This window comes from Gymnodraco acuticeps, unplaced genomic scaffold, assembly GCF_902827175.1.
Source record: "Gymnodraco acuticeps unplaced genomic scaffold, fGymAcu1.1, whole genome shotgun sequence".
NCBI classification, from domain to species: domain Eukaryota; kingdom Metazoa; phylum Chordata; class Actinopteri; order Perciformes; family Bathydraconidae; genus Gymnodraco; species Gymnodraco acuticeps.
The window spans coordinates 1,883,599-1,910,696 of record NW_022990947.1 but is presented as its reverse complement, the minus strand read 5'-3'; the positions used below and the strand labels follow the sequence as shown (position 1 = coordinate 1,910,696).

The window sequence follows — 27,098 nt, the reverse complement described above, 5'->3', positions numbered from 1 at the left end:
AAAAACATTTGGATAAAATCAATACAGGTTATTGTCATTTGACGGAACAGAACAGATTTAAAAACAACACATATTTAACTGACATTTAAGACATTTACTGCCCCTAGTGACTGCTACCATAGATCAGTCATTTGAAAGGTTGGCATGGATCTGGATTGGTAAGGGCTAAATACAAATATGTTATATGAAAACAACGTCAGACTAAATAGTGAAGTGAAACAAAATGGCACCTTCTGTCCAAACAATTCCTTAATTTCTCCATGTTTCTTTCTGCCTTTTATCCCCTCCATTTCCCTAGCATTGACATTTTTATACTTTTTCTCTTTCCCTTCTGCTCTCTTCAGGCTTGTTAATATGGAATTACTATGTCACTATGCCCATGCCCGCCTCCACCTTCACCTTGGCAGTGGGCCACTGGCATCAAGTCCCAGCAGAAATGGCCCCAGCAGTGGAAAGAGGGCTGAAGACGGATTGTAGTAAGACTGCCAAACTCGGGGCTAGACCCGGGGAAAGGGTCCAGGCTGACCAAATGTCTGGCCATGGGAGCTCCATCAGTGAAGTAGTAAAGGGCTCTCCACTCAAGACTGGCAGGTATTTTATTGTTTTTCCTGTGTTCAATTCTTATTGTAATATTTCCTTCTCTTCAGACTGTTATTAACCCAGGTCTGGCCCTTCGAGATTCCATGGTAAAACTTTCCTCTTGCCATACTTTAAATGGTGCAGGTGATGGATAGGGTTCACCCCTCAATATGCTTTTTATGACAAGTACAATAAAGTGTTCAGTGCCCAGCAGAGATTAATTTTGGAGACCAAAATAAGTAAAGCTAACATACTTTTTATGGAGGTACAGGCTGGGGCATAGTGAGGGCTGGCTTGCTGTGGGCAGGGCAGGGTGGGGCTGGGGTCTCCCTCTCCACCGGGCAGCAGGTTGGCAGATCTGCCAGTGGTTTCCAGTAATCCTCCTCCTCCCCTCATGGTTTTCCTCCAGCAGCAGCCCAGCTGCACAGATCTGCTGCTACAAGGAAGGCCTTTATTTTCAGTGAGTGGCTGGAAGGAAACTTGGATGTCGCTCAAATCCTTTGGAAGGGTTCTGTTGCAGAGGATGGAGTTAGTGATGGATTGGATTCAGAGTGAATTAGATTGCATGTCGGCACCTAGATATTCTTGGATCACTGTGGTTTCCTCTTGTGACTTATGTATTCCATATTTCCATGCTAAGTATAGAGAGACGGGACAAACTGTGCCATTTTGGGTTAACCAACTCAAGAACTGTATTTTGTTTTTATAATAAGAGTATTCATCAAATCTTTAGTCATAACGTTGGATTTAACTTTTATTTCCTGTTTAATCTGCTACAGCGGAGACCAGACCACCCACTCAGACTCTGCACTCTGTTACTCTTCCCTTGAGGATGCAACGCTCTCTGTAGCTGATTATTCAGGCATAGTGAATGACAGCATCTCTTGTTCCCATGACGACTACCCTTGCCGATTCACTGAGGAGTCGACTAGGTCCCAGCGGGTGATCCCGCACCGTGTGTTTGGCCCCGTCAGCTTGCTGCAGAAGGCCCAGGTGGAGAGCTAATTATATTTCATGTGATAAGAAGAGACAGTTAGTCAGTTAATGTTTGTGTCATTATGTTAGCGGTTTTCAACTGCTGCTGTACGACGCTGTGTTCTTGTGAGCACCACTTAAAAACATTCCTCATTCTCTAAATGGGAATCTCCTACTGGAATCAATTTTATAAATATAAGGTCAATAGTGTTTTCTTGTTTGTCAGTTGTGGATGATGCCTCTTAGATTTTTGACCAAACATGTTCTTTTAAATATTTTTGATATTTTTGTTATCTTCTGACCTTTAACACATGGAATCAAAATAGAAAATACATTATGTGCAACAGCCAATACATGCACTCACAATTATTGTATATTCTTCCCATATGTATCAATATACACACATCTGCTTCAAATAAAATGTGCAACTTTATAGTCTTCAGTTGTTTTGTTTCTGAAACTTGTTGCCTTCCTTTTGCAGGTGGGAGTCCTTAAGCTGTTGCCTCGATGTTTGGCTGCAGCTCACACCATTCTGGGGGTCCATCCTTTTCCCCGCCTTGATGTCCTCATTGTCCCAGCAGGCTTCTCCAGTCTGGGCATGGCAAGGTAATAACACCAAGGCCTTTGGTAGAATGGTGAATAGTGTGAATTAGGCAAATTGATGAAAGATCAAAGCTTTAGGAAGTTTGGAAGACGTAGATATCTAGTTGAACAGGCCCATAAAGTAAATAACTAAGAGCTTTTTTGGAGTAATAAGTGTACACAATGAACGACATAGACAATCATTTACAAATGTATAGAAACAGAGAAGAAGTTCATTGTTCCTTTTAACGTTATCCTGCTGCTTTTGGTTTGGTTTTTCAAGGAAAAGGTCTCTGGGATGCATGATTAATGACATTCTTCACATTTCCAAACCCTCTCACTCTGTCTCAATCTTTTGTGTGGAGATCTTCCACATTGGAATGTTTTACTGAGTCTAACTCCCTCTCAACTCTCTCCAGTCACTTGTCATCTCTTTTTTCACATTAGCTTTTAACACTGGCCTAGATGTCTAGCATGAATTCATATAAGCATGTCTCTGGTGCTTATACAATGATGTTAACATTGTGAGTGTGTGACAAAATGATGACACTATTGAACATTTTTAACATTAAAATACTCAACAAGTACTAGATAAAAACCAGATAAAAAGTAAACACATACAAGTTGGCAGACTAAGGAGTCTCAGCCTCTTCACCATTTTCCCATACCATTTCCCAGTCGTCTTACACTTTACCATCATTAACCCTCTCCTTTTCTTTTTATTCTCTGTCCCACTTCTTTCATCCATTTCCAAAAAACGTTCCAAAACTCACCTCCTCTTTCTTCCCTTCATCCCTTTTTCCATTCCAAACAGCTCTCTCCTTTTAACACACTTCCACCACATCTCTTAACTTGCTCATATTTTTAAGGTTCTAGCCATATTATTGAAACTCTCTGTCAAGTTTCCTGTACACTATCCTTTCTGGACCCCTTCCTTCAAAAAGACCATGGTTCTTCCTTCTTTTAACTATTTTCTCATACCTTTAAAGACCCCTTATCCACAACCTAAACCCTGGGCCTTGAGAGAGCTAGCTGACCTCTTCTCTGGGTTGAGTTTCATTGACTCTGTGAGCCAGTCAATATTTTGCTGTGTTAACATCTTCTTTTTATCAGCTTTCAGATTTCATATATTCTGCAGGCTCTCTGCTTCTCACTATTTATAAATGTATGTTTGTGCTGTTTTAGTGGAGTTCTTAGGGCATGTGGTATGGCGCACAGATTTAATGTCCTTTCCACTATAAATAATTCAGCATTATGTATTTAATTTGTTCCTTACGGTATATAGCTCCTCTGCCCTTTACTCATTTTCTGCATCCAACTTTTATTACCATACTCCTGTTTTCTGTTATCTTTCTATCCTGAAAATCAATAGTGTCTTACTTTTGTCACTTATTTTCCACCCTTTAGGTCTCTTGTCATTTGTTCACTTTGTGTTCCTCTCTTTGCCCTAATAATATCCCTAGATCCTCAAGCCCCCTGTGTTTGCTGTCCTTCTCTGTCCTCTCCACTTCTTTGTTTAGTCAATCACTTTTCAGCATGGCCTTCAGCCTTTTACAATAGCGACAGTTTCTCTGGAAATCTAGAGTTATATATTCTCTGCAATATAGTACTTTCATCTGGCATATGGTATGCCTGTAGATATGACTGAAAGCCATATCATTGAAGTTAAAGTTTGAAATTGAAGTAAAATAACAACCATCAATGGACAGCCTTTTTTCTAATTGTGTTGATAAAATAGAATGATTAAGTTGCTCAATGAACGTTGTCCCAGTGTCTGCGGCCTGCAACCATAGTCTCCCTTTCTCTCTGTCTGCCTCTCACCTCTCCCCCTGGGGCCTCCCTGGAGAAAAGTGTCTCAGTCAGGATATGAGCTCATACCTGCATATGTATTCAGTGTGAATATCTGACGTTATAGCCATGTGTAGTCTAATATTTTGAAGAACAGAAGATGACAGGAGGGTCGCTTTCTGGACCTACTTCATAACTTTGCATACTTATTTTGACTACATTACAGAGTGCTCTTTGATCCACGGAAAATCTTCTTCTCGTCTTGTGAAAATCTGTCTCCCCGGTGTATTTGTTTTGAACAGACATCAAGTGTTTACAGTTCTGCTGCGGTTGTTGCCTGACGGATGTTTTCTTTCCTTTATGAGGATAGCTCCGAGGCACTCAGCCCTCTCACTCTGGCTGTTTAGACTGCAGTTAGCTGCAGATGACAGTGGAGAGATTTAGGGCCTTCATTAGACCGCACCTGCACTGACTCCCTATAAAACTCTGCGTGGTTCCCAACTCGATGTCAAATCATTGCATCCCCCCCTCAGTCCGGGTGGTTAGGTCCCTCATGCCTCCCCACTTAATCACAGGGTTGTGCCATAAGGAAGCGGGAGGTCAACCAAAATGGAAGCGTAGATTGAGATGGAGATGAGAGAGGGATGAAGAGGGTAAAGGAGGGGTTCACGACAGGCCAGCGGACCCCCAGGATGTGGGAGAGGATGTGTGGATTATTCCCAGCAACAAAAGCCATTAGCCCCTGGAAGGACTTCAGAGACTGGTGCTATTTAATCTAGAGATTGGGAGGTATGTGGGCCCCAGTGCTTGGGATCAAGCCAAGTGCAGTTTTTGTGCATCGCCCCAGTGGAAACGGCAGGAGTTGAGGGGCTATGGGACAGGGAGCTGTGGCAAGCCGGGATGAAGCTGTTGTAGCGTGATACAGGGAGGGGAGGATTCAAGTGGCGTGACGTTTTTATACTGAGATACGAGGGGGAGGGCAGGAAACTGAAGATTAAGGAGTCAAGTAAGGGCAGGTCTTCATTCAAGACTGCCACATACACTGCACCCACAGTTCTTTCTGATTCACACACACACTCACACACAGACTCACGCACACAAAGGCTGACACAAATGAAGCTTCCAGTGGATAAAGCCTGTCAGAAGTTCATAGGATTTTTCGTAAACCTATTCCATGTTATGTTATACAGCAAATAAGAGAATGAATCATCTTCATCTTTAAACGTTGTGAGTTATAAGCCTGCAAAAGGCATCAGCGTATATCAGCAAGACAATGTATTTTCTTTCTTTATGTCTCAAACTTCTTCTGTTTCCATGACAAAAGAGACTCAGAGAGCGGAATGTAAAGGCACTGCTGTGTGTCCTCTGCCCATGCTGTTAGTAAAACCTTTAAGTCACCGTGAAGCCGAAAAGGGAGAGAAAAAAAATACAGTATGGTTAAACATTGATAGAACGAGTGACATCAAGGTGTCTGACATACAGGAAACAAAACACAGTTTAAAAGAGCTGTCATCTGTGAGCACAGTCAGAACATCTCTTAGGAAATGGATTAAATAAGTTGAGTGTCCTTGTAGGACATGGGAATGCTGTAAATATTGTGAATCTGCTCCAAGCTTTTAGGTCAGACCTCCCTGTGTATCCTGAACTGGATTAGGGTGTTTGTGTGTATATATGTGCATTTGTGTCTTTGATTGTTATGTGCCTTATCTCATACTATTTTTATTTTATTTGGATGTAATCTCATCACATCTCGACTACGTAATTTGGTTCCGACGGGGAGTGACAGGAAGGGCAAAGCATTTCCTCTCGCCCTTTGAAGCTGAGGTCTGTGTGTCCCACAGCGCTGGCTGGACTAATCAGAGATCTCTGTGTATGCAGTGTGCCCAAATGAAGACATGTCTGACAGCCCTAGAGAGCAGTGGTTTCCCTGCATTTTATTGAGGAATGACACAAGTGTTGAAACAGGCCTTTTAGTAGTGCGGGTAATGTTGGGTTTTGTTTTGCTTAACTGTAGACAGGCAGATTCCTGTGCTTGTGATTGTATGAATGTGAGTATTGTTCAAATAAGGGTGTATGGATGTGTATTTAGAGAGAGGGTGTGATGTCAGGGGAATGCTAAACGGATCATTTGTAATTGCCCGTGCCTTTTTTCTCTGATGGGAACATTATCAAATTGTGTAAGTTATATGTTTTTGATGTTAGGGTTATCCTTTTGTTGTAGCTGTTATTGAGCCAGATTAACACGTAAAGCTTTGTTGTTGCTGTTGGGGTTTTTCAGGGACAAGGGAAGGGAAGGGAGGCCCGCCCCATACCACTTGATGGCGAGCCATGATAAACCCACACATGCTTTAACATATCTGTCTCTCAACATGCCTCATTGCATTAGGCAGAATAACAAGAACACATTGCACAAACAGGCTTTAGTTTTTTATACTTTAACACATACATTGTACACATCATTTCCCATGAGATTACTTTTTTCATTCTCTTCTTTTGTTTTTATTCCTTTTACACAAACCATTCCTCGGGGATGGCAATACGCAGAAATGGAGAAAAAAAGGATTGAGTAGTAAAAATGCCTGTTCCTTCTGCAGTAGAGCCAAACTATGCAGCCATATAACTGTCACAGTCACTAAGTAAAAATTATGACTGGTGTATACCTCTTGACCTCTGTAAGTGGCACTGGAGGATTTTCAGCCTCACTTCAGTTGACTGCATTGTTTGTTTATGGGCTAGCAGGAAGTTACATTGGCCATTGGTCCCTGTTGGGAGGAAGCGGGGGGCTGGAGGGCGGAGTTAGCACCCTGCAGGATAATCCCCCGTTGCCCTGGAGCTATTCAGTCTACCACCTTAGCTCTTTTTTTTTTTACTTTAACAGGACCAGCATGTTTGAACAAGAAATGGCATATTCTTGTAATAACTGCTAACCATTTCTCTTAAAATACCGAACGTTTTTTTTAGGCATTTTGTGTCATAAATGTCTGTAGGGTAGAAATGAATGCTATTCCCACATGTTAATGCAGCGGTAAGAAGGCACATTTAACACTAACTTTCAAACAGCACCCCCTTTTAATGAAATAAGAGCTAAAAAAACGTTATTGTCTTCAGACCTCACATGTATGCTAATTGCTAGCTTGTTTCTAACATAAAATACCTTTCTTACCTGGTAACCTTCCAACATGCATCTCACTCCTTTGCCTCACATGATTCCCCATCATTTGCATACTGACAGAATTGGATCTGCTGCATCCTTGTTGACCTGTCCCGTCACCTTCTCTCTGTTCCTTCTTACTCCTTTTCTTTCCCAGTCCTCCCACTGCTGCTTCTCACCTCTTCCTTCAGATGTCTCAGGGGATCTCTTGCATTTCTGCTCTCCTCTGCAGTTTGATCCATGAAGTAACCCTAGAAGTGTGCGACACAGGCCTGCTCTTTCAGGAGGGACTTGTGGGGTTCGGAGTAGGGAGGGTATGATGTGGGGGGTCGTATTTTTTGGCATGGTAGACAGCTGTTAATCAAATAGTCAAGGCTGAGGTGTTTCTTTCTTTCCACCTTGAGTGGATCTCCCTCTCTTTTTAGTCACACAAAAGAGCCTGGCAAGTTTAAAAAGGCAGCTCTGCTTGCCTGCACCTAAAAACAAGGAGAGGGAGTGTCCTTCCTGTGCACACTTTTATGTGATTGCAAGTAGTAAAGATGTTTAGGTGAACTTTATATATTTTTCTTTACAGCCCCTGGCAGGTCTCCCCTCCTGCTGAACACAAGGGACAACACCAAACCCCACAAGCGTTGGCCGCTACTACCCTCTCTTCTTGCTTCGTTGTTTCCTGTTGGGCAGTCCTTCCTCTGTGCTCTTCATTAAGATAGCAGGGTCCAGTTTAGCAGGTCCTTTGTTATTGAAGGAACATTCTTCTCTAGTTATCTTGGGCCTCTCAACTTCCCTTCTCTATCAACAGGATACGTTTACCTGCTTTACCTGCTCACATCGCAAGGAGCCACTACTTTATACATTTTATTGTTAAAAAGCAAGTATTTCTCAAAAAGAGTACCAATCAGAAAACAACATAGCTTTTTAAATAAAACGTTTTTTTTCAATATACCCAAGTGTTGTTTTATCCCCAGTGCCATATATTTTATATTCTATATTCTATAGATAGTCATTAGTCGTTGGTACGTATATGATGGTGCGTAGCTTTGAACAGCCGTCCAATGTAAAACTGCTGGCAACAGCTGGCATATAGTGCTACCTTTAACAGTAACACAGACATACTGTGCCATAATTCTGGATTAGAGGCTGTGAAAAGACAGGCCTGTCACTGCACACCCATTTCTACTAACTAATAGATGAGTCCACAGGACCCATTTCCTGGTGTGATGGATTGGTCTATTGTATGGCGTAGGGGACGCTGCTCCTGCTCTTGGTGTGCATCCTGGGGCTTGTGTGTGGAACCTAGAGGCTGGGGGTAATTTCATTTGTCTGTGCAAAGCCAGACGGCTTAATGTCCGTGGGACCCCTGCGCTGAACCGGCCAAAATGAGATATTTGAAACAAAGTGCTGTAAAATGCTCGGTGGTAATGCTTCCGCTGTCTGGGTTTGCTTTTAGCCTTGGGGAGAGTGCTGTGCTCCAAGCTGCTCTACCAGTGGCTTTTACAAAAGGCTGGTTTTAGCAGAACTAGCTGCATCGCTCTATGGATGGCAGTGTCGATCTCTCCATCTGTTGGTCAATCCGACAACTTGGTCTAGTATAAAAAATATAATTTCATTTATTGACAATAATGGTCAGTGAATTCATTCCTAATGACCTTCTGTTGCAATGGTATTTCGTACAGACATGCATAGTGTTTTTGTTCTCGTTTTTTTTCTAGTGGCACCCTGAAGTTCATGGTATGTAGTTCTTGGAGCTTAGCATTCTTCTTCACAGTCACATTGTTCAGGCTGCATTCTTCCTTGGGTTAATACCTGTTGATTGTTCTTTTCCTTGGTACAGTACTTGTCAAATTATAATCCATGTCTACATTTTTTCTAGTGATTATCTATTATGGCATTGTGTAAGTGTGTTGTTGCAGAATTATTTACATCAAACACCTTCAACCCACACTATAACCATGGGCTGCAGGTTTTAGTCTGACAGGCAGAGGCCGGCCAGATGGAAGCCTGAAACCTCTGTATTGGGGACAGCTCTGCTCTCTGGCTGATTTCACTTCGATCTCACCTTCATCCATCTTTCCATTCTGTCAAACACTTCTTATATAGCCCTGGAGTACTGAGCGGTCCCACTTTCCATCTCCCCACTGTCTCATTCTCTCACGTAACATAACAGAGGGAGAAAAAAGGCCTATCTATTACCCTAAATGCAAGAAAATGTCTTTAATTATAATCCTGTGAATTAAATTGGACTCGTCTTTTTCATTAAAGCCGCCGTGGAAGCCAGAGTGTTCTGAGTGCAGTGTGATAAGTGATGGGGTTAGCATACAAATAGCTGCAGTGACACAGGAATGTGGGTTATGTCACATAAATGTAATGTTTATACCTACTATTGCTGATTGACAGGGGCTTGTTGTTAACAAATGAACTCTATGTGTACACCCCCTTTGTATTATTCCCTTTCAATTGTGTAGTAGAAACACAGTCCATGATTGTGAAACATGCGATACACTATAGGAATAGGATTGTGATACCTTGTGTCTTCGAGTCAGAACTCAGCACATATGTTGATTTCTTTCTTTCCTTGTTGCCACTAGGGCTGCTCGATATGAGGAAAATGTGTGATTTGTCGTATGCAATGAAATTCTAGTAACAATATTACTTGCGATAAATTTAAAAAATATGTATGTACTTATTTCTGCCTTTCTGACACTTTAAGTGTATCGCTAAAATATATATTAAAAAAAACAACTTGTTTAAATATAAAAAATAAAGGAAAATATTGATTTTGATATACTTTATTATTCCTCGTGGGGAAATTGTTTCTCTGCATTTGACCTATTTGGCTATTAAAAAAATGAAAGATAAATACTACAGTCGTAGTTTTCCCCATTGCTTGTTCAGGTGTCCTCTTGCAGGTGTCAGTGTTTCCTGTGGTTTCACTATCAAAGATTTCTCCCTGTTTGGTTACTGTTTAAACTGTTGAACATTCCTCTAGGGGGGACATCAGTTTTTGAACTCTGTACTAAACTTGGAACAAACTGGACTGTGTTTACTGTGAAGAGATCAGATGAACCAGGCATCTGTTATCACTTCCCAGCTGATACAGAATCAAAGTAGATTTGCTGAAAGAATGTGGAGTGAGTGTGTGGATTTGTATGTCTGTTCCCGTGACTCGCTGCTGGTGTATGGCGGTGCTGTGTTATGAGTGTGTGTGTATGCAGGAATTCTCTTGACCTCATCAGGCTATGACCCACGTGGATCCCGTCTGTGTGATAAAAACTTGATCTGCTTAGAGCCAGCTATCTTTGTACGCATGATTGAGCTTTCAAGATTAAGCACTTGACAACAACTAGAAACTGGAGCATAACCTTGAAACCTGCCACTTATTTCTAATGTGCCGGGCCACTACAAAGCTTAATTTTCTCAACACTCAAGCAGCAGTCACCTCCTTGTTCCTGGTGACCTCTGATATATTTTCTGCTATTTATTTCCAGGCTCTGATGTGATTCAGTGTATGTGGGTGGGGTGGCTCTCTGGGGGCCCCGGCTTGGCCCTCGTTCATGTGATCAGGCCCTACATGGAGTGGCATTTGGCCTGGCCCTGTGGGGCCCCGTCTGGGAGCAGAGAGCTGATCTGCAGCCAGCCTGGAATGCCAGACATTTGAAGTCAGACTTGTTAAAAAAGAACGAAGACTGGTAGGAGTTTGGTCAAATAGACTCCTGTGTTTAGAATAGCCCACAGACTCTGTCTGACAGGGAGGGAGAGGAGACAAAGCCTCTTCCCGTAAGCTGACATTAGAAAATGCCAGACCTCCTACCTTTGCTAGAATAGAAAATAATAGGCAAAGTTTTACTTTGTGTGTTTGTTGTGTTTGGTGTGGCGTTTGTCCATCTTCTTACCTGTCTGTCATTCTGTCTTAAAAGTGTGCCAATAACTGCATACCCATACAGAATCACGCAAACAAACAATATGTGTAACTTCACCAGCATTGGTTCTGCAGTTCAACTGTTATCACACCAGGGATTTGACGTTGCACTTTGGGAAAGAGAAAAATGCAGACTAGTATTCTCCCTCCCTCTCTCTCTTTCTGTTCTCTTTCTTTTTACTCTCTGCCTATATCGGATATCTTAAATTCGCTTTCTAAATTCCCTTTTCTCTCTGTTTTCATGTTATTGGAAAATATTTGTCTTTGTGTTGTTGAATTTATATATATTTTTTTTTTGTATTTCGTATTCACACGCTCTCATTTACACCTACAGTACACGGCACACTCATCTCTCATCATCTTGTTCTCGTCCCCGGTCTCGTGGGGCTGTTTTACTCGTGTTCCAGCTAAGAGCTTAGATGGGCTAGGGATGTCAATTTCAGGACTATGATAGGGCCCTGCTGCATTATGCATGGCAGTGTCCCGCTGGGGAAAAAATGGCCTACAGCCGGGAAAGATGGATGGAGGGATGAATAATGGATGGAGAGATGGAGGAGTGAAACGCTATTGCAATCTGTGTCTCCGACTTGCCCTGTTTCACACCTCTAAAGCTCGGGGCCAAGTCACCCTTGGTGACTCAGAATTGGGAGGTTGTCGACCCAATGGGGTTCCTCCATCAGGAAGATCACCCAAGGTCTTTGCCTGTTTTTCTACAGTGTATATGCAGGCATCATTTCATCGTAATCAGTTTGGTAATCATCCACTGGATATGATTTCATAGCATTGTTTGTAAGCCTTTAGATATTTAAATCTTCGCCTGCAAGTGTATGAGTGTGAGCGTTGGTGCATTTATTTAAAAAGCATGTTGTTGCATTGTTTTCTCCAAGCCTTACAACTTAAAACGTGAAAGCAATCAAGAAGAAGAAATGTAATTAACAGTTGAGACAAAGATGTATGTTTGTCATCCAATTACATCTCAAGAACTGTAGCTCAATTTATTTGATGTATTATTCAGAAGAACATAACTAAGCAGAGAAAAGTAGAGAGTACATCTTTATGAAACAGGAAGGGTAATTATTTGTACAACTACTGTAGTGGCCAATTAAAAAACAAACAGCGATTGGAAACATCAAAAACAGATGCGATACAGGACCAACTAATCTGAATTAATTGCAGCCAGATTTGAATCATACAAGCCATGATTAAACATCAAGTAATGTGCAATCATCATACAATGATTAGTAACCCTGATTGGGGTCTTTATCACATCTCATAGTTATCCTTGATATATTTAAAATGTAACATGTCTTTGAATAGACCTTTTTGTTATAAATACTTGATCATCATGATTTGCGGAGAAATCTGTAATGGAAGTAAAGGGAAACTATTGGAAGTGGATGGCAACTTCCTTTAAGGCCCTGTCACACTGTCCCGAAATTGACTCCCGATGGACACACGAATATGGAATTGTGAATTTCGCACGAAGATGGCCCCGAACCACACACGAAGGCAACATTTACATTACATTTAAGACATACAACTGCAATGAAAGTACCAAAAACAATTATGTTACAGTACTATGATACTGTACTGATATCTTCAGACTTTGTTCTTTACTTTATCGGTCGTTATATGTAGAAAATATTACGTTTTCTCCGTAATGTTGTTTCCATAACAACAACAACAACTTCCTGTCAACTGTCCTTCAACATAATATATTATATCCTTTTTAGTTTCACAGAACACAAATTGGGTTATTTACATAATATATTTACATGATTTTGTTGTGCAATAAAACAACCCGATGGACACACGATAAAGGAAATGTTCAAATTCGGCTGTGATCGTAGCAACATCGGGCCATTCGTGAGGGCATCTTAAGCCTTCGTATGGTCGCCGGTGGAGTTTCTCAGGCTCCGGCAGCAACTTTGCGAGCGGTGGCAAAATCTTTGGCATGCCAAAAAATAGCCGAAGGACCTTGCGAAGGTTCATTTTCGTGTTGAATTCGTGTGTCAATTTTGCCCTTCGTAAGGCCATCGTGAGGGCATCTTGTTATCATCGGTGCCATCGGGCCTTCGCCCCGATCAGAGTGAGGGTGAATGCCCGATGGCACCGATGATAACACGAAGATGACACGATTTGACAAGATGCCCTCACGAGTGCCTTACGAAGTTGCCTTTAAGGGCCTTTAAGGGCCTTTAAGGCCCTGTCACACTGTCCCGAAATTGACACCCGATGGACACACGATAAAGGTAATGTTCAAATTCGGCTGTGATCGTAGCAACATCGGGCCATTCGTGAGGGCATCTAAGCCATCGTATGACCGCCGGTGGAGTTTCTCAGGCTCCGGCAGCAACTTCGTGAGCGGCAAGGCACTCGTGAGGGCATCTTGTCAAATCGTGTCATCTTCGTGTTATCATCGGTGCATTCACCCTCACTCTGATCGGGGCGAATGCCCGATGGCACCGATGATAACAAGATGCCCTCACGATGGCCTTACGAAGGGCAACATTTACACACGAATTCAACACGAAAATGAACCTTCGCAAGGTCCTTCGGCAATTTTTTGGCATGCCAAAGATTTTGCCACCGCTCACGAAGTTGGTGCCGGAGCCTGAGAAACTCCACCGGCGGTCATACGAAGGCTTAAGATGCCCTCACGAATGGCCCGATGTTGCTACGATCAGAGCCGAATTTGAACATTTCCTTTATCGTGTGTCCATCGGGTTGTTTTATTGCACAACAAAATCATGTAAATATATTATGTAAATAACCCAATTTGTGTTCTGTGAAACTAAAAAGGATATAATATATTATTTTGAAGGACAGTGGACAGGAAGTTGTTGTTGTTATGGAAACAACATTACGGAGAAAACGTAATATTTTCTACATATAACGACGGAGAAAGTAAAGAACAAAGTCTGAAAATATCAGTACAGTATCATAGTACTGTAACATAATTGTTTTTGTTACTTTCGTTGCAGTTGTATGTCTTAAATGTAATGTAAATGTTGCCTTCGTGTGTGGTTCGGGGCCATCTTCGTGCGAAATTCACAATTCCATATTCGTGTGTCCATCGGGTGTCAATTTCGGGACCGTGTGACAGGGGCTTTAGAGTCTACAAACTTAAAATGGGTTTTTTGCTGTGTAATTATATATTAAATATCCTCTTATGTTATTTCTGACAAAGGCTTCTGAATGTGTTGTTTAATTACTATCGACCCTCAAGATAAATCACGAAACAAATGCAAACAAAGTGGAAGAACAAGACAATCAATATTGAGTATACCCATCTTACAATTTGGGTTGTTAGCAGCACAAGAAAAATCTCAAAATGTTGTGTATGGTGCGATGCAAAGACGTAGAGGGACGGAAGTTGTATGATGATGACACATTAGAGTACTTGCACATTTTGAGACTTAATGCTTGATTGATTGTAATTTTGGGGGTTATAAGCAGATGTAGTTACTCATTTGATTTGTTGACCACATTTGCATACTTGCAAAACAAATCATTTAGAAGCACAATAGTATTTTGCTTACAAATAAAGGTTCAATTATTTAGTTGAAAATATAACAGAAACTGTTGATTTGTAATTGGTGACACACATTTAATCAAACAGCAGATTCAGAGCTATACTGAAGATGAAAGCTGTGTGTGTGCAGGTGCTCCAATGCATGAATATGTGTGAAAGTGTTTTCAACCATGTATACTTGACAGGTCCCTGATGTCAACTAATGTCAGTTAGTGTATCCGTGAATGTGAAAGATGCTGTTGTTATTCGCCCCACCATGGTGGGATGACACTATTTGTCACTGTAGTGATGGATTCCGCATCCCTCAGAGGAGCATGTGCAAGCAGCGTCTCTGAAAGGCTGTCTTTGTGTTTCACACTCACTCACTCTCACTCACACACAGACGCACGAATATAACGCACTGCCTGAACTGACAACAAAGGGACGCTTATCCAATTGTGTGGGGATAAGATTAGGCTGCAAAGAAACTCATAAGGCTAATGTTAGCATCTCCTGCTCCAGTGAGAGCTTTTGTTTGTGTAATCAGTAAAAAAATCATGGGATTAGCTTTGAGATGCTGTTTCGGAAATGATGCCCATAAGACTCTTTTGTATAATGTTGACATGCTCCTCAGTAACTGTAGGCAATAGCCTGCTTTCTATCTGATAAAACTATCCTCAGGGAAATAAAGAGTGTTTGTGTTGCTCAGATATCCGATTTAGTTTTCCTTCAAAATAGACTATCTGACAGGCCTGGCCTAACCTATGTCTTTACTTACTGTTTTCCTTTATAATTGACCCCATAATTAGGTTATCACAAGGAATGAAAATAACTCCTCTGTCATCTGTTGTTTTAAGATGCTAATCTTTTCCTTTTATGAGAGCAGTTCCTTTAATAGTTTACTATAATTCATCAATGTGGGATTATTATGGCTCTTGTAGTTGTATGTTACTCCAACAGGTGAAGTTATTCTTGCTTCTGTGTTTCAGCAGTTTGTACAATCCCTCTTTATGACTTTTCGACCGAAACACTTTATTGTGCCATTTGTTACTTTTTGCTGTTTATATGTAGTTTACATTTATATTAACCACGCTTAACTGTCTAAAAGAGATGGATAGATGAAGACCTTTCTTCTGCAGTACAGGGGCATCTTTAAAATATTTGACACACAGTATAGGGTGGTATGACCCTTGACGATTACTTTTCATTCAGGACCTGCAGTTTGCCATAAATTCTCCCAGAAATGTCAGGTCAATAGCGTCGAGGACACTTAAGGTCTTGAGGGTTTGAAAAGAACCCTAGAGAATCCGGTGTTGTTAAATGGGCCAGGATAAAGAGAGAGAGACCATTCATTAGCACCTCTGTGACCCCTCACCAATTCTTCTATTGAAGAACAGCCTGCCTCTCACGCACAGTTGGCCCTAAGCCCCTCAGGGCGCCCAGAGCGGGTTACATAAGACAAGTAAAGAATGCTCCAGAAAAGTCTTCAGACATGACCTTGGCTTTGACAGAGCACTCCTAATGGTCCTGTTCCTCCAGTGCTGTCACATGGTTAAAAGTCACATAAAGTTGAGCCTCTTGACTTCTGCAGCTCTCTCCTGCTGGTCTACCTGCAAGTGCAACCTAAACCTCAGTTCTCACACAATACACCGCTTCCTTTACTGGCTGTAAATGGTGGCTACCTAAATCCACTTCAAGACATTGGAACTGGTCTACTGTGCTGTGAATGCATCAGGCCCTTACTACATCAAGGACATTGCTCGCGAATCCCTTGCTAGTCCTTCACTGCGAGTAGCCCAGGTACCCCTCTAAGGAAAAACACCTGTTTGCTACCGGCTCAAATATGTTGGAATCGGCTCCGATATCAGGACAGCACAAAGTCTGCACATCTTGCATTGCAGACTTATAACCTTCCAGTTTTTTTCTGCAAAAAAAACCACTCCCTTACATGCATAGCACTTTGAAGGGTTTGGCATTATGAAAAGCTTTCATTTGCAGCGAGAGAATGTGCAAAAGACAATAATAAATACTTTACTTCATGCATAAATCAATTGTTGCAGTTTCTTTACTAAGCCTTTTTTTTAATCATTTATCTCAAATAGACATTATGGGAAACCCTCATGTATATAAAATAGTATTTATCAACTTAAATCTGCTAACAATTATGTTGCTATTTAACTTAATTATTGAGGCTTTTAAATTGTTGAGTTACACATGCACACTCACTGTTAATGTTATCTTTTTATAGAAGCATAACTAGCCCAATATCTTTTTTCACAAAGACTGTTTAGTGTATTTAGTTTGTAAATGTTGCACATAGTTTATTATCGGTTTTAAAGAGCGCCCATAGGCAAACACTGCTGCCTTTATTCATATAAACTTCAAGTGCACTTTATCTCAAATGTTATCATTACTATAACCATATGTTTTATTTCCTTGTGGGAAAAGAGCAAGGAAAATATCTATTAACTTGATTGCTCAATAAATCAGTCAGTAATTAAAGTCAATAATTACAGACCCTTAGAGTTTTCCGTGCACAGGAAGTCCTATATCCAGCTTTGTTCTCAATGCTTATCGTTTCCATGTCCAAAAAGGTCTTAAATTAGGATATATATATATATATATATGGTTTATAATCATCTTTTATTGTAAAACATTTTTTAAACTTATTTTAAAGGTAATATTGGCAGCAGTCCCTTAAAGTCATGTTTTGTTAAATCTAAAACATTTGGGCAAAACTTCTCAGAATTGCTATTTTTATTTATTTGATTTTACCCTTCATTGTTAGTCCAGGGAACATGGTGTTCTTGCTTGATGTTTGCACAGGGCAGTTAGGTTTGGCAAGAACATTTGATGAGTAAGCTGCCCTTTGCTAATAATAAGTCAGAAGATGAAGAAAGGGGTGAGTGACTCCCATACTACTTGGGTTCGTCTTATTGTTCATGGCGTGTTCAGGCAACCATTTCTGTAATCATAGGTGTGTAACATAAGCTCAGTAACTCTTTGGTCTGTTTGTGAGGGAAAAAGGTATACTGCGACCTCTTTTTGTCCCTTCTTTATGTTATTGTCTGTCTCTTACTCCCTGAGCATACTTGATTATATTTTTTAAATATTCTCCCATCGTCTAATACTTGTTCCATTTGTATCCCTTCACTCCTTCTCTCATTTCTCATTGTTTCCTTCCCTTTTATAATGTATTCCTGATTTTATCTCTCTCATTCATCTTGTACTTTGTCATTTGTCTTCCCCAGCCCCCATATAATTTTCCTTTCCCAGAGTGTGTTGTGCACTGGGAGTCCTGGTACTGAAGAGAAGAGCCTGTCCCTGTGTGGGTCCAGAATTTGTCATGAGATCGCCCACTCCTGGTTTGGCCTGGTTATTGGAGCACGAGACTGGACTGAGGAATGGATCAGCGAGGGCTTTGCCACCTACCTGGAGGACATTATCTGGGCCCAAGCTCAAAAAGTACTGAACTTGCTCAATCATTGTAGTTTACTACAGCCACTTTATGAAAGTAACAGTTTTAGGCTGTCACTCACTGAAAACAAACACTTTTTTGCAATATAAGCTTCCAAATCCACAAATTAAGCCAGCTTAAGAAGCCCAGTTTGCTTTTGGCTAATTCAAAGAAGTTAAAACGCATAACACTCTTATTAGAAATTAAACCATTTTGTTTATTATCTTAATGATTATTGAAATAGTTTTTTAGGTTGTGTAGTTCATTTATTTCTCTTTGTTGTCTAAAATTACCATTATAACATAGTATCCAGCAGATTAATACTACTGGTAAAGTGCAACCACACAGGTTGACATTCAATCTTCCATTTCCACAACATACAGTATGTGCTTGGATTTTACAATGTTACTGTTGTGGTTAGAGTACACTTTATGTAGAGTTGGCCATTACATTACCCTCGTAAAAACAATCCACCAGACAAACAGGGAAACAGTTTGAGACACCAACCCAAATCTCTATGCAATAAAGCACACTCAAGGTCAGAGAAGTTGGCCAAACAAAACAAAAGGGTGAACTAGTTCCTGGGCCAACTACGAAATAAACCGTCAAACCCAAACTTCGTTCCGACTAACGTCAAAGGAGAAAGCTGAACCATGCACGTTTTTTTAAAAGGACTACTGCTACCTATTCCTCAAAAAAGTGCAGATCATAGATACAATTAAAGATGATGCCTCAGATATCCTTTTAATAAGTGCTTAATACAGTTGATTTGGGATACTTATGAAATAAAAAGGGAAAAAACAGGGCGAGGTCGGAGCATGGGTTTAAATCTTTTGCTTGCAACACTTACTTCATCTCTGATCCTGCTTTCCCACACCATCTAGAGTTACACAAATGTTTTTCTTGTGTCTCTGCTGTTTAAACATGTCACCTTTGTGATGTGTGTTTAGCTCGGGAGAAATAGATTTAATTAGACCTATCATTGCTGCCAACATTAATAAGAAATTGGTTGTTGCTGATCAAATCACCAGATTTAGGTTTTCCTTCTCTGATGTATTTTCTCTAAATTAACACATATTTTAAATGTTCCATATCTCACCCCTCAGCTCCCCTCACAAGAGACAGCAGAACAGTCTGACTTGAAGGCTCTGCTGAGGTGGAGACGGCTCTCTGATGAGTTGCAGAACTCAGACGAGGCACTTCAAATCCTCAGGTAAGTGTGTTTTCTTTTGTCAAGTGCATCTGTTTTTATTATCATATTGTAGTTGCCACTGTAGAGGAAATGGCTCCTTGAAAACTATGTATGAGCACATACAAAAACTATACTTGAGAGAGACTTGAAATTGACCCCAAATGCTCACTGCTGATAGTCTTCCACACTGTTAGTTTGATCCAAGTTTCAAAAGAGACTCACTCAAGCACCCTTGGTTCAACGAGTACAGATGTGACAACATCCTCTCACTGCAGTCAGTGTAACTATCTGCACGTGCAGACACACACGTGAGCGTGAGGTAAATGCATTCCAGGGGTACAGGTGTGGAACACAAGCTCACATACTAACTCTTCATCTGATCCTGACAATGTGGGACCCTATATCCAGTTAGTTTTATCCAGGGTGGAATCATAGTGTCATCAGCGGATTATCATTTTAAGCCCCATTCTTCAGTTAACCGTTTAAGGGTCAAAATGCATGTGTTAGCATTTGCCTTTCATATTGTAACTGTTCCTCTGAACAAAAAAAGCCTCTTCACTGGAGATAACACTTGTTGCATAGTGCGCTATTGACAATCACGCTTGTAAGAGACCATGCAGAGTGTGACAGCAAATCAATGTGTTATTGATTCCATGGCACTTCTGCTTGGCACTAAGTTCTAACTATGTCACTTCACTAATAACATGCTGTCATCACACAATGGAAACACTTTTAAATTGATAGTGTTAAGAGTTTAATTTAATTTAGGGAAATGTTCAGTATTACAGGAGGCATGTGGCGCAGTGGAATAGTGCCTTGGTGTTGGGATCAGGGGAGCACAGGTTCAAACCCCACTGCAGTCAGCATGTCGTTGTGTCCCTGGGCAAGACACTTCACCCCAAATTTCTCCTGTGGGGATTGCCCACAGTATTGAGTATGTAAATCGCTTTGGATAAAAGCGTCTAACAAGTGACATGTAATGTATTAGTTATAGTGATTTAACTCATTTGTTGCTTTAAAGGACTGTCCTCATGGGTTTATAAAGGTCTCAGCTATTCAAAGGTGACTGTTTGGAAATATGTACCTCAGTGTCCATACTGACATGTTGACTACCTCCAATGTACTGTATGTTGTGAATGATGAAGTTATACATTTGGTAGGGTTAAACATAGTAGAATGATCTATTGTGACACTGTGATTAGATCTTGAAACAGGAAGCTGTGTGAATGAAAGGATTAAACAAGCAGTAGAAAGCTGTGTCTGTCTAGGAGTCTTTCAGGGTGTTCCTTTATGAGGCAGACACACGGGTGATTAGGAGGATCAGGGTTAGGTTTCTCTGCACCTGACGGGGTTAAGTCAACAACGCTAAACTCACATCGGAAAAATGTAAACAACACATGCACAAGCAAAGACATACATGTTGACTGATTACCTTACACAGAAACACATTAGTATTGAAAAGACTAAGTAAGTTGCTCAAGTGTGCAGTGGAATTCACCATTGTAATGTAGCTGAGGTTTACACTGGTTCTGAAGACATTTGAAGAAATGCACTACAGGAATGCACTACTGCTTTTGTTCTCTTTTGCTTTGGCATGTTTTTCTGATGGAACATAAATGCACTGAGCTACAACTGCATTGTGTTGTGCAACCCTGTGTTTCAGAATAACATGAATGAGCCTTCATTTGTTCAATGCTTCAGTCAGTTACAGGTTTTTACTCTGAAAATGCTATGAACACTTTTAGATCATCAATATGACCTTGGCATGGGTAAAATGGGATATGATACAGGTTGGTAATTTCAGAATAAATTCCAATTAGTTTCATGGAAAGAACTATATCATTTGGTAAAACTTAAAGGGAAATTGCTGAGTTACGTAGAGCTTCTTTCAGTGGACAGCAGGTCAGCTTAACGTGCAAAAATTAGAAATGTGCCTACAAGCAAGCATACAATTCAACAGATATGAAGAATAAAGTTGCCAAAAACAAATGAATGAGATTCTTCTTATAAATAATGTTTAGTACTACATTTTACATACATATTTCCAGGAACCCCCTCAACAAATGACCAAGAAATGACAGACCTGTAAACTAAAATGTTACCCAATTGTATTTCCATAATCATGCTTTGAAGCAAAATCAACTTTTAAAACATACTGATTCAGTTATTGAATCAGTCATTTCTCTGACGCATTGCATACCATTCTTGAACAATTAAATGATGAGAAACAGTATGACTCTCAACCATGTCTCCAAGACTTGAATCTTAGTTAAACTCAAGAGGCATTTCAAGGTTATTTAAACATCTTGGTTTATTTCAAAGTTTGGAAAATACCTGTTGCTTTTTGATGTGGGCTATACAGCTCGTATGTCCAGGTCATAATGTAGCTCCACTTATTGCTTAGCATTATAACTGTGGGCAAACATAATATAAATAACATTAACCACAAACCGGTTGTCACAATGCACAGATATGTCAGAGAGGACCTGGTGAAGGGAAAGAGTGCAATGGGATGAACAGAGAGATATGCTAAACCCCACCAGTATACACACAAAAACACACATATAAAGGCTAAATGGCAGATTGTGCTTTTACAAGTTCAGTGGGTCACAATCGACACCCCCTGATCCAGCAGGGGCCCCTGTGCCCAGTGTTTATCAGTCCATTTCAGATGAGTTATATTTAGGGCAGCCTGGGCCAGACGCCATTCTCCCTGCTGATTCACTAGGCTGCTGGGAGCACTGCTCTACCTTATCCGGTTTCCACAGTCGGCCCAGTGTAATTTGTCAGGATATGGCTCGCAGAGCTATAAACATGTGTGTGTGTGCGTGTGTGCGTGTGTACGTTTTACATTAAGTTCTGTCAGTTATAGCTCCTGATTTCTTTCTGCTCTTTCTCTCCCAGATACACCAAGGTGTATGCATGGCTACACACACACACCCCCCCCCACACACACACACACACACACACACACACACACACACACACACACACACACACACACACACACACACACACACACACACACACACACACACACACAAACACTTACACACATGGCCTACGAGCCAGATTAGAGCGGCGTTTATTCTCCAATACATTGAGCTATTGTGTGATTCTCCAAGGCAGCAAGCAGCGATTCCTCTTAAAGCTACAGTAAATCATGTCTGACAAAGAGAGGAGACGAAAGACAGAGATTTACTCATCCATACAACCCTGGTCTGGATAGTGGGAAGGGTAGAGTTCTTTTGTCTAACATGGCACTGATGGATCTAGATTTATTTTCTTTCCGTTGCCGGATCTCTCACGCAGGAAACTGACACATTTTATTTTCTGAAAATGCATGTTCTATCATTGTTTTGTGTTTCGCTTTCTGTATGTCTGACCCTCACACACAAACAACACACACACTCACTCACACACACACACACACACACACACACACACACACACACACACACACACACACACACACACACACACACACACGCACACATCATTTCCCATGGAGGCAGCACGTCCTGCTGTCTCAGAAAAAGTCTATTTCATCTTATCAGCAGTAACAGACAGACATGGGCACTATAGGCAGGAGACTGGACAGAGAGCAGGTTAAAAAGTACCTCCACAATAAAGAAACACAGTGGCCATGATTCACATAGGATATTTAAAGGACAAATTGTTGAACGGCTAAGACAAACAGTGTGTTTCACAGATATAATTATGTCAATCCATATTTTCCCTGTCTCCTAATATTGAGCTTTGTGTACAGACAATGAGCAATATTACTAGGATGTTCCTAAAATAGATTTTCCCAAATCATGACATTGATTTATTGATTTTTTTCTCACACAGAACATGAATATAACATGCGCACATGTATATAAGGAGGAACACACCTTAATTTGCATTATGAAAGTCCTTCTAAGAGTGTCTAGTTGAATTAAAAAAACTCCAGAAAGTTGATGACATCCTTACTCAGTCCTATGACTAGACCACACATTTCTGTTTCTATATTGTTGTTAACTTCTGCCAAACCACCTTGTATTCAACCCTATCCTAATCCTGCGTTTTTGCTCAGCATGCCTGGACAAAGACTCAAATAGATCAAATATATGACCAACTTGTGTCTCGCAGTAAAAGCCTTACTCCAAAAATGAAACTTTAAGGTTTTACATCAAAGATAAATGAGTGGGAATGCGATTTCGAATGTGTTTTTGGTCTCCATCATGTCTGTTTGTTTGTGTGTGTGTGTGTGTGTGTGTGTGTGTGTGTGTGTGTGTGTGTATGTGTGTGTATGTGTGTGTGTGTGTGTGTACCTGTCATGAAGCGGTCCTGTGGAAGAGTGCTAGCCGGTGATGAAGGGTGTATTGATTGGTGGGCCAGGCGCCTAGCGTATCGACGTGGCAGGGGGGTGATCCTTCAAGGCCTTCCTATTGGCACACTGAGTTAATCTGCTCAGCCTGATCAATACCGCCTAACTGAAACTATCATTGCACAGCATCCCACGTCAGTGCTGCGTTTGTCTGGATTTTATTGGTTTTATGTGTGTTTATGGAGGTTGAAGGGATGATTTGTATCTGTGTGACAGGGAAAGCAAAACCTGGAGCATGCCTCTTTTGTGCCTGTGGACATTGGTGCTTTTTTGTGAAAGTGTTATATGTTCGCTCAGTGAGTCATGGGCAGTAAAGTCAGAGCGCAACACTGTGAGGTCATATAAACAGTATAGCATGCTATTATAAATCTGCAGCTTGATTTCCTGCCTGCCTCGGGCAAAGTATGGCAACTTGGCAAAGGGTTAGCCATTGAGAGGACCGGCTGAGTGGCTGGATTTGTGTGCTGCTGACAGTGTATTCCTGCTCTTTAGAAATGGTGGTTTTCCTGCAACTAAAATGCCTGGAGCGGGATAAAAAAATAATAATTCTTGGCTATGTTTTTTTCCCTCCAATACCTCTCGGTTTTTGCTTTTCTGTATGTGTAATTTTCTGGAAACCTCCATTTTATCGTGGGCCCTTGTCAATTTCTTTACCTGTCTTTTACCTATCTTTCTTTGTCCTTCTGCAGGCCTAACATGGGGAACACTGGTCAGGTCAGTGACTCTGGCTCATCTATGGTTAAACATGCCCTTAACCCAGACAAAACCTTCATGCAGGTCCACTACCTCAAGGTAAGATAAATGAGAGAAAGACAATGGGAAAAATCAGGGGGAAATGAATAGCGGCAATAATAAAGAAAAGCGAAAACAAAAGGGATATAGAATACATAAATCAAAATTACCAAAACTTCTTTAGCAGGGTTGTGGCTCTTTTTGTTAGATGTGCTAGGATTGGAGATAAAGTGAAAATCGATGTTGCTGAAAAGTTTCTCGTTATTCTCCCCATGAATCATGTTTTCTTGTTGTTTTCTTGTTGTTATGTGTCCTTTGTCCAGGGTTACTTCCTCCTCAGGTTCTTGGCCAGTCAAGTGGGAGAGCAACAATTCATCAATTTCTTCAGATTATTTGTGAAGAAATACCATGGGCAACTCATCTTGTCTCAGGTGGGGCTTCAGTAAAGGAAAAGTGCGTTGTTAACTTCCAGCTACTTGAGAGGCTGTTAATAACAAGCTGAGCTCAGATTAGACGGTTTTAATATGACCTGTCTCTGAGGCACAACGTTATTTCATTTAATTAATTTGAAGCTGATGTAAGCTTGATTGCCACTAGTTTACAATAGTTGGACATTCTCCAGCAGCTTTTCAAATTGATGGCCTTACATCAGCTCAGCCACATATGTTTATTCTGCTGGGGCCATGAAGCTGAGTGATCACACCTGGAAGCGTGTGTGTGTGTGTGTGTGTGTGTGTGTGTGTGTGTGTGTGTGTGTGTGTGTGTGTGTGTGTGTGTGTGTGTGTGTGTGTGTGTGTGTGTGTGTGTGTGTGTGTGTGTGTGTGTGATGTGTGATGTGTTCCACCTGGCCCGTGCTTCTTCGGTGAAAGCCTGAGTCTTGCCACTAAATAATGTATGTAACATAAACACTGTTTAACCTTTCACTCCTGACTTACGATCAAGTATGCCTTTCTCTTTCTTTTTGTCTTCCACCCTCACCTCGCTAAATGCATCAATTTCTGTCTGTATTTTTCTTTTCTTTTTCCTTCAGGATTTCCTGCAAATGCTCCTGATTACCTTTTCCGACTTGGAGAGGTATGTAAGTGGCTATGAATAATGCTTACAGTGTAAATCAGGAATAATGAAGAAATGTCTGGACGCATTAAAATCACTTAGGTTTTTCTAAAGTATCACTAGGTTGGTTTCCAGTACAGATTCAAGATATGTTATTCATTTTTTTCTCAACAGATGTGACTTGTTGCAGATTTATATATGAGCATGTGTTGATTTGGCCTCAGTTTTTAATCTGCTGTGGAAACATGACCAGCGAAAGCTCCCAAAACAAATCCTGTTAAGAGAGCAGTCTTATCCACTCTCATATTAATTGAAGTGTAAAAGGATAACTGCTCCTCCTGCTCTCCTCCTCTCTAATTGTATCTTTCCCTCTCTGTGCTCGCTTAATCATTCATTTCCCTATTTGTCCTGATTGCCTCATTAACCTCTTCTTCTGCCTGTCTATCTCTTTCTCCCTGTCTGTCTTTCACTTTATTTCTCCCAACCCTTTAACACTTATTCTCTCACTCCTTTTTTCCTCCGCACCTCTTTGTCTGAGTGTTGACTTTTTGCTTGTTCTGTCATGTGGAGTGTGCTGCTGGACACACAGAGATTGATTATATTAGACAGGGGGAGTTGGGGACAGCCAATATTTGGATCCGGTGCCTCTTTCAGTAAACAACATGCTAGACGGTTCAGGATGAGAATAGACACTGTTGAGGGTCATGGCCGCCCTTTGTGCACAATCAAATATCCTGCCAATTCCCCAGACTAAATGAGGAACATAAAATGAATAGGACTTAACAAAAAGCTATTAACAAACATTACAAAAATGATATCTTCATTGATTTCTACTAATAAGAAACCACGGTTTTCCAGATATCAACGTCACTCTTTCTCATACTGTATGTCACCATAAAGGTGAATAACCAATCAAATGAAATCAAGATACCAAGCTCAACGTGAAAAGACTGGTGCACACATGTCTCGTCTGCTCTCGTGAGACATAAAGCTTATTTATATCCAGTCTTATTATGAAACAGCATTTGACAGGTCCTGTGGTGTATTGTATTAACCTTTTGTTTGCCACAAATGAAATCTATGCACACATAATACCATGTAATCCTGCCTTATGGTGTCTCCCTGTTGATCTGGCAGATGTTCAGTCTTTATATACTCTCTTTGATTCATCTCCACATGCGAAGAGCTGATATTAGCTTGTAGTAAAGTCACTTTTAATGTCAAGTTGATAGCGAAGTGTTGCTTATAAAGGGAGTATTACCCATTTTCAGGGTTGGGTTGTAACGGAATACATGTAACGGTGTTACGTGATCAGAATACACAAATCAAGTAACTGTATTCAGCTCACGTTACATTTGAAAAACGAGTAATCTGATTACAGTTACTTTCGTAAACCTGAAGTGAATACATTTTGGATTACTTATTGGAATTATTGGTGGAAAGATTTCCTCACAACATTTAATATTCATTACTAAAGGTACAGCCGAATCATCACAGTGCACAAAACCTATTACCGCCGCAGATGGACCAAAAAAGGGAGCGTTTTAAAAAAAAAAAGGGGGGGCGGGTCCGTTCAGTGAAACGATAACGAAACATGGAGGAACAGAAGTCTGCGTTTAAATCGTGTGTGTGTGTGTGTGTGTGTGTGTGTGTGTGTGTGTGTGTGTGTGTGTGTGTGTGTGTGTGTGTGTGTGTGTGTGTGTGTGTGTGTGTGTGTGTGTGTGTGTGTGTGTGTGTGTGTGTGCATGCGTGTGTGTGTAGAGGTGTGTGTGGTTAAAACACATCAG

The 27,098-nt window shown here is 40.9% G+C and overlaps 1 protein-coding gene across 1 annotated transcript in view; it reads left to right on the top strand.

Annotated features, from left to right (window-relative positions):
• The window catches only part of aopep (aminopeptidase O (putative)), a 79,641-nt gene that overhangs the window by 2,811 nt on the left and 49,732 nt on the right, over positions 1–27,098 (top strand). Inside the window, 8 exon segments of the mRNA XM_034234848.1 lie at positions 345–591; positions 1,359–1,572; positions 2,036–2,160; positions 17,757–17,970; positions 19,069–19,175; positions 24,216–24,318; positions 24,582–24,689; positions 25,289–25,332. Coding sequence (XP_034090739.1) covers positions 345–591; positions 1,359–1,572; positions 2,036–2,160; positions 17,757–17,970; positions 19,069–19,175; positions 24,216–24,318; positions 24,582–24,689; positions 25,289–25,332 — 1,162 coding nt within the window.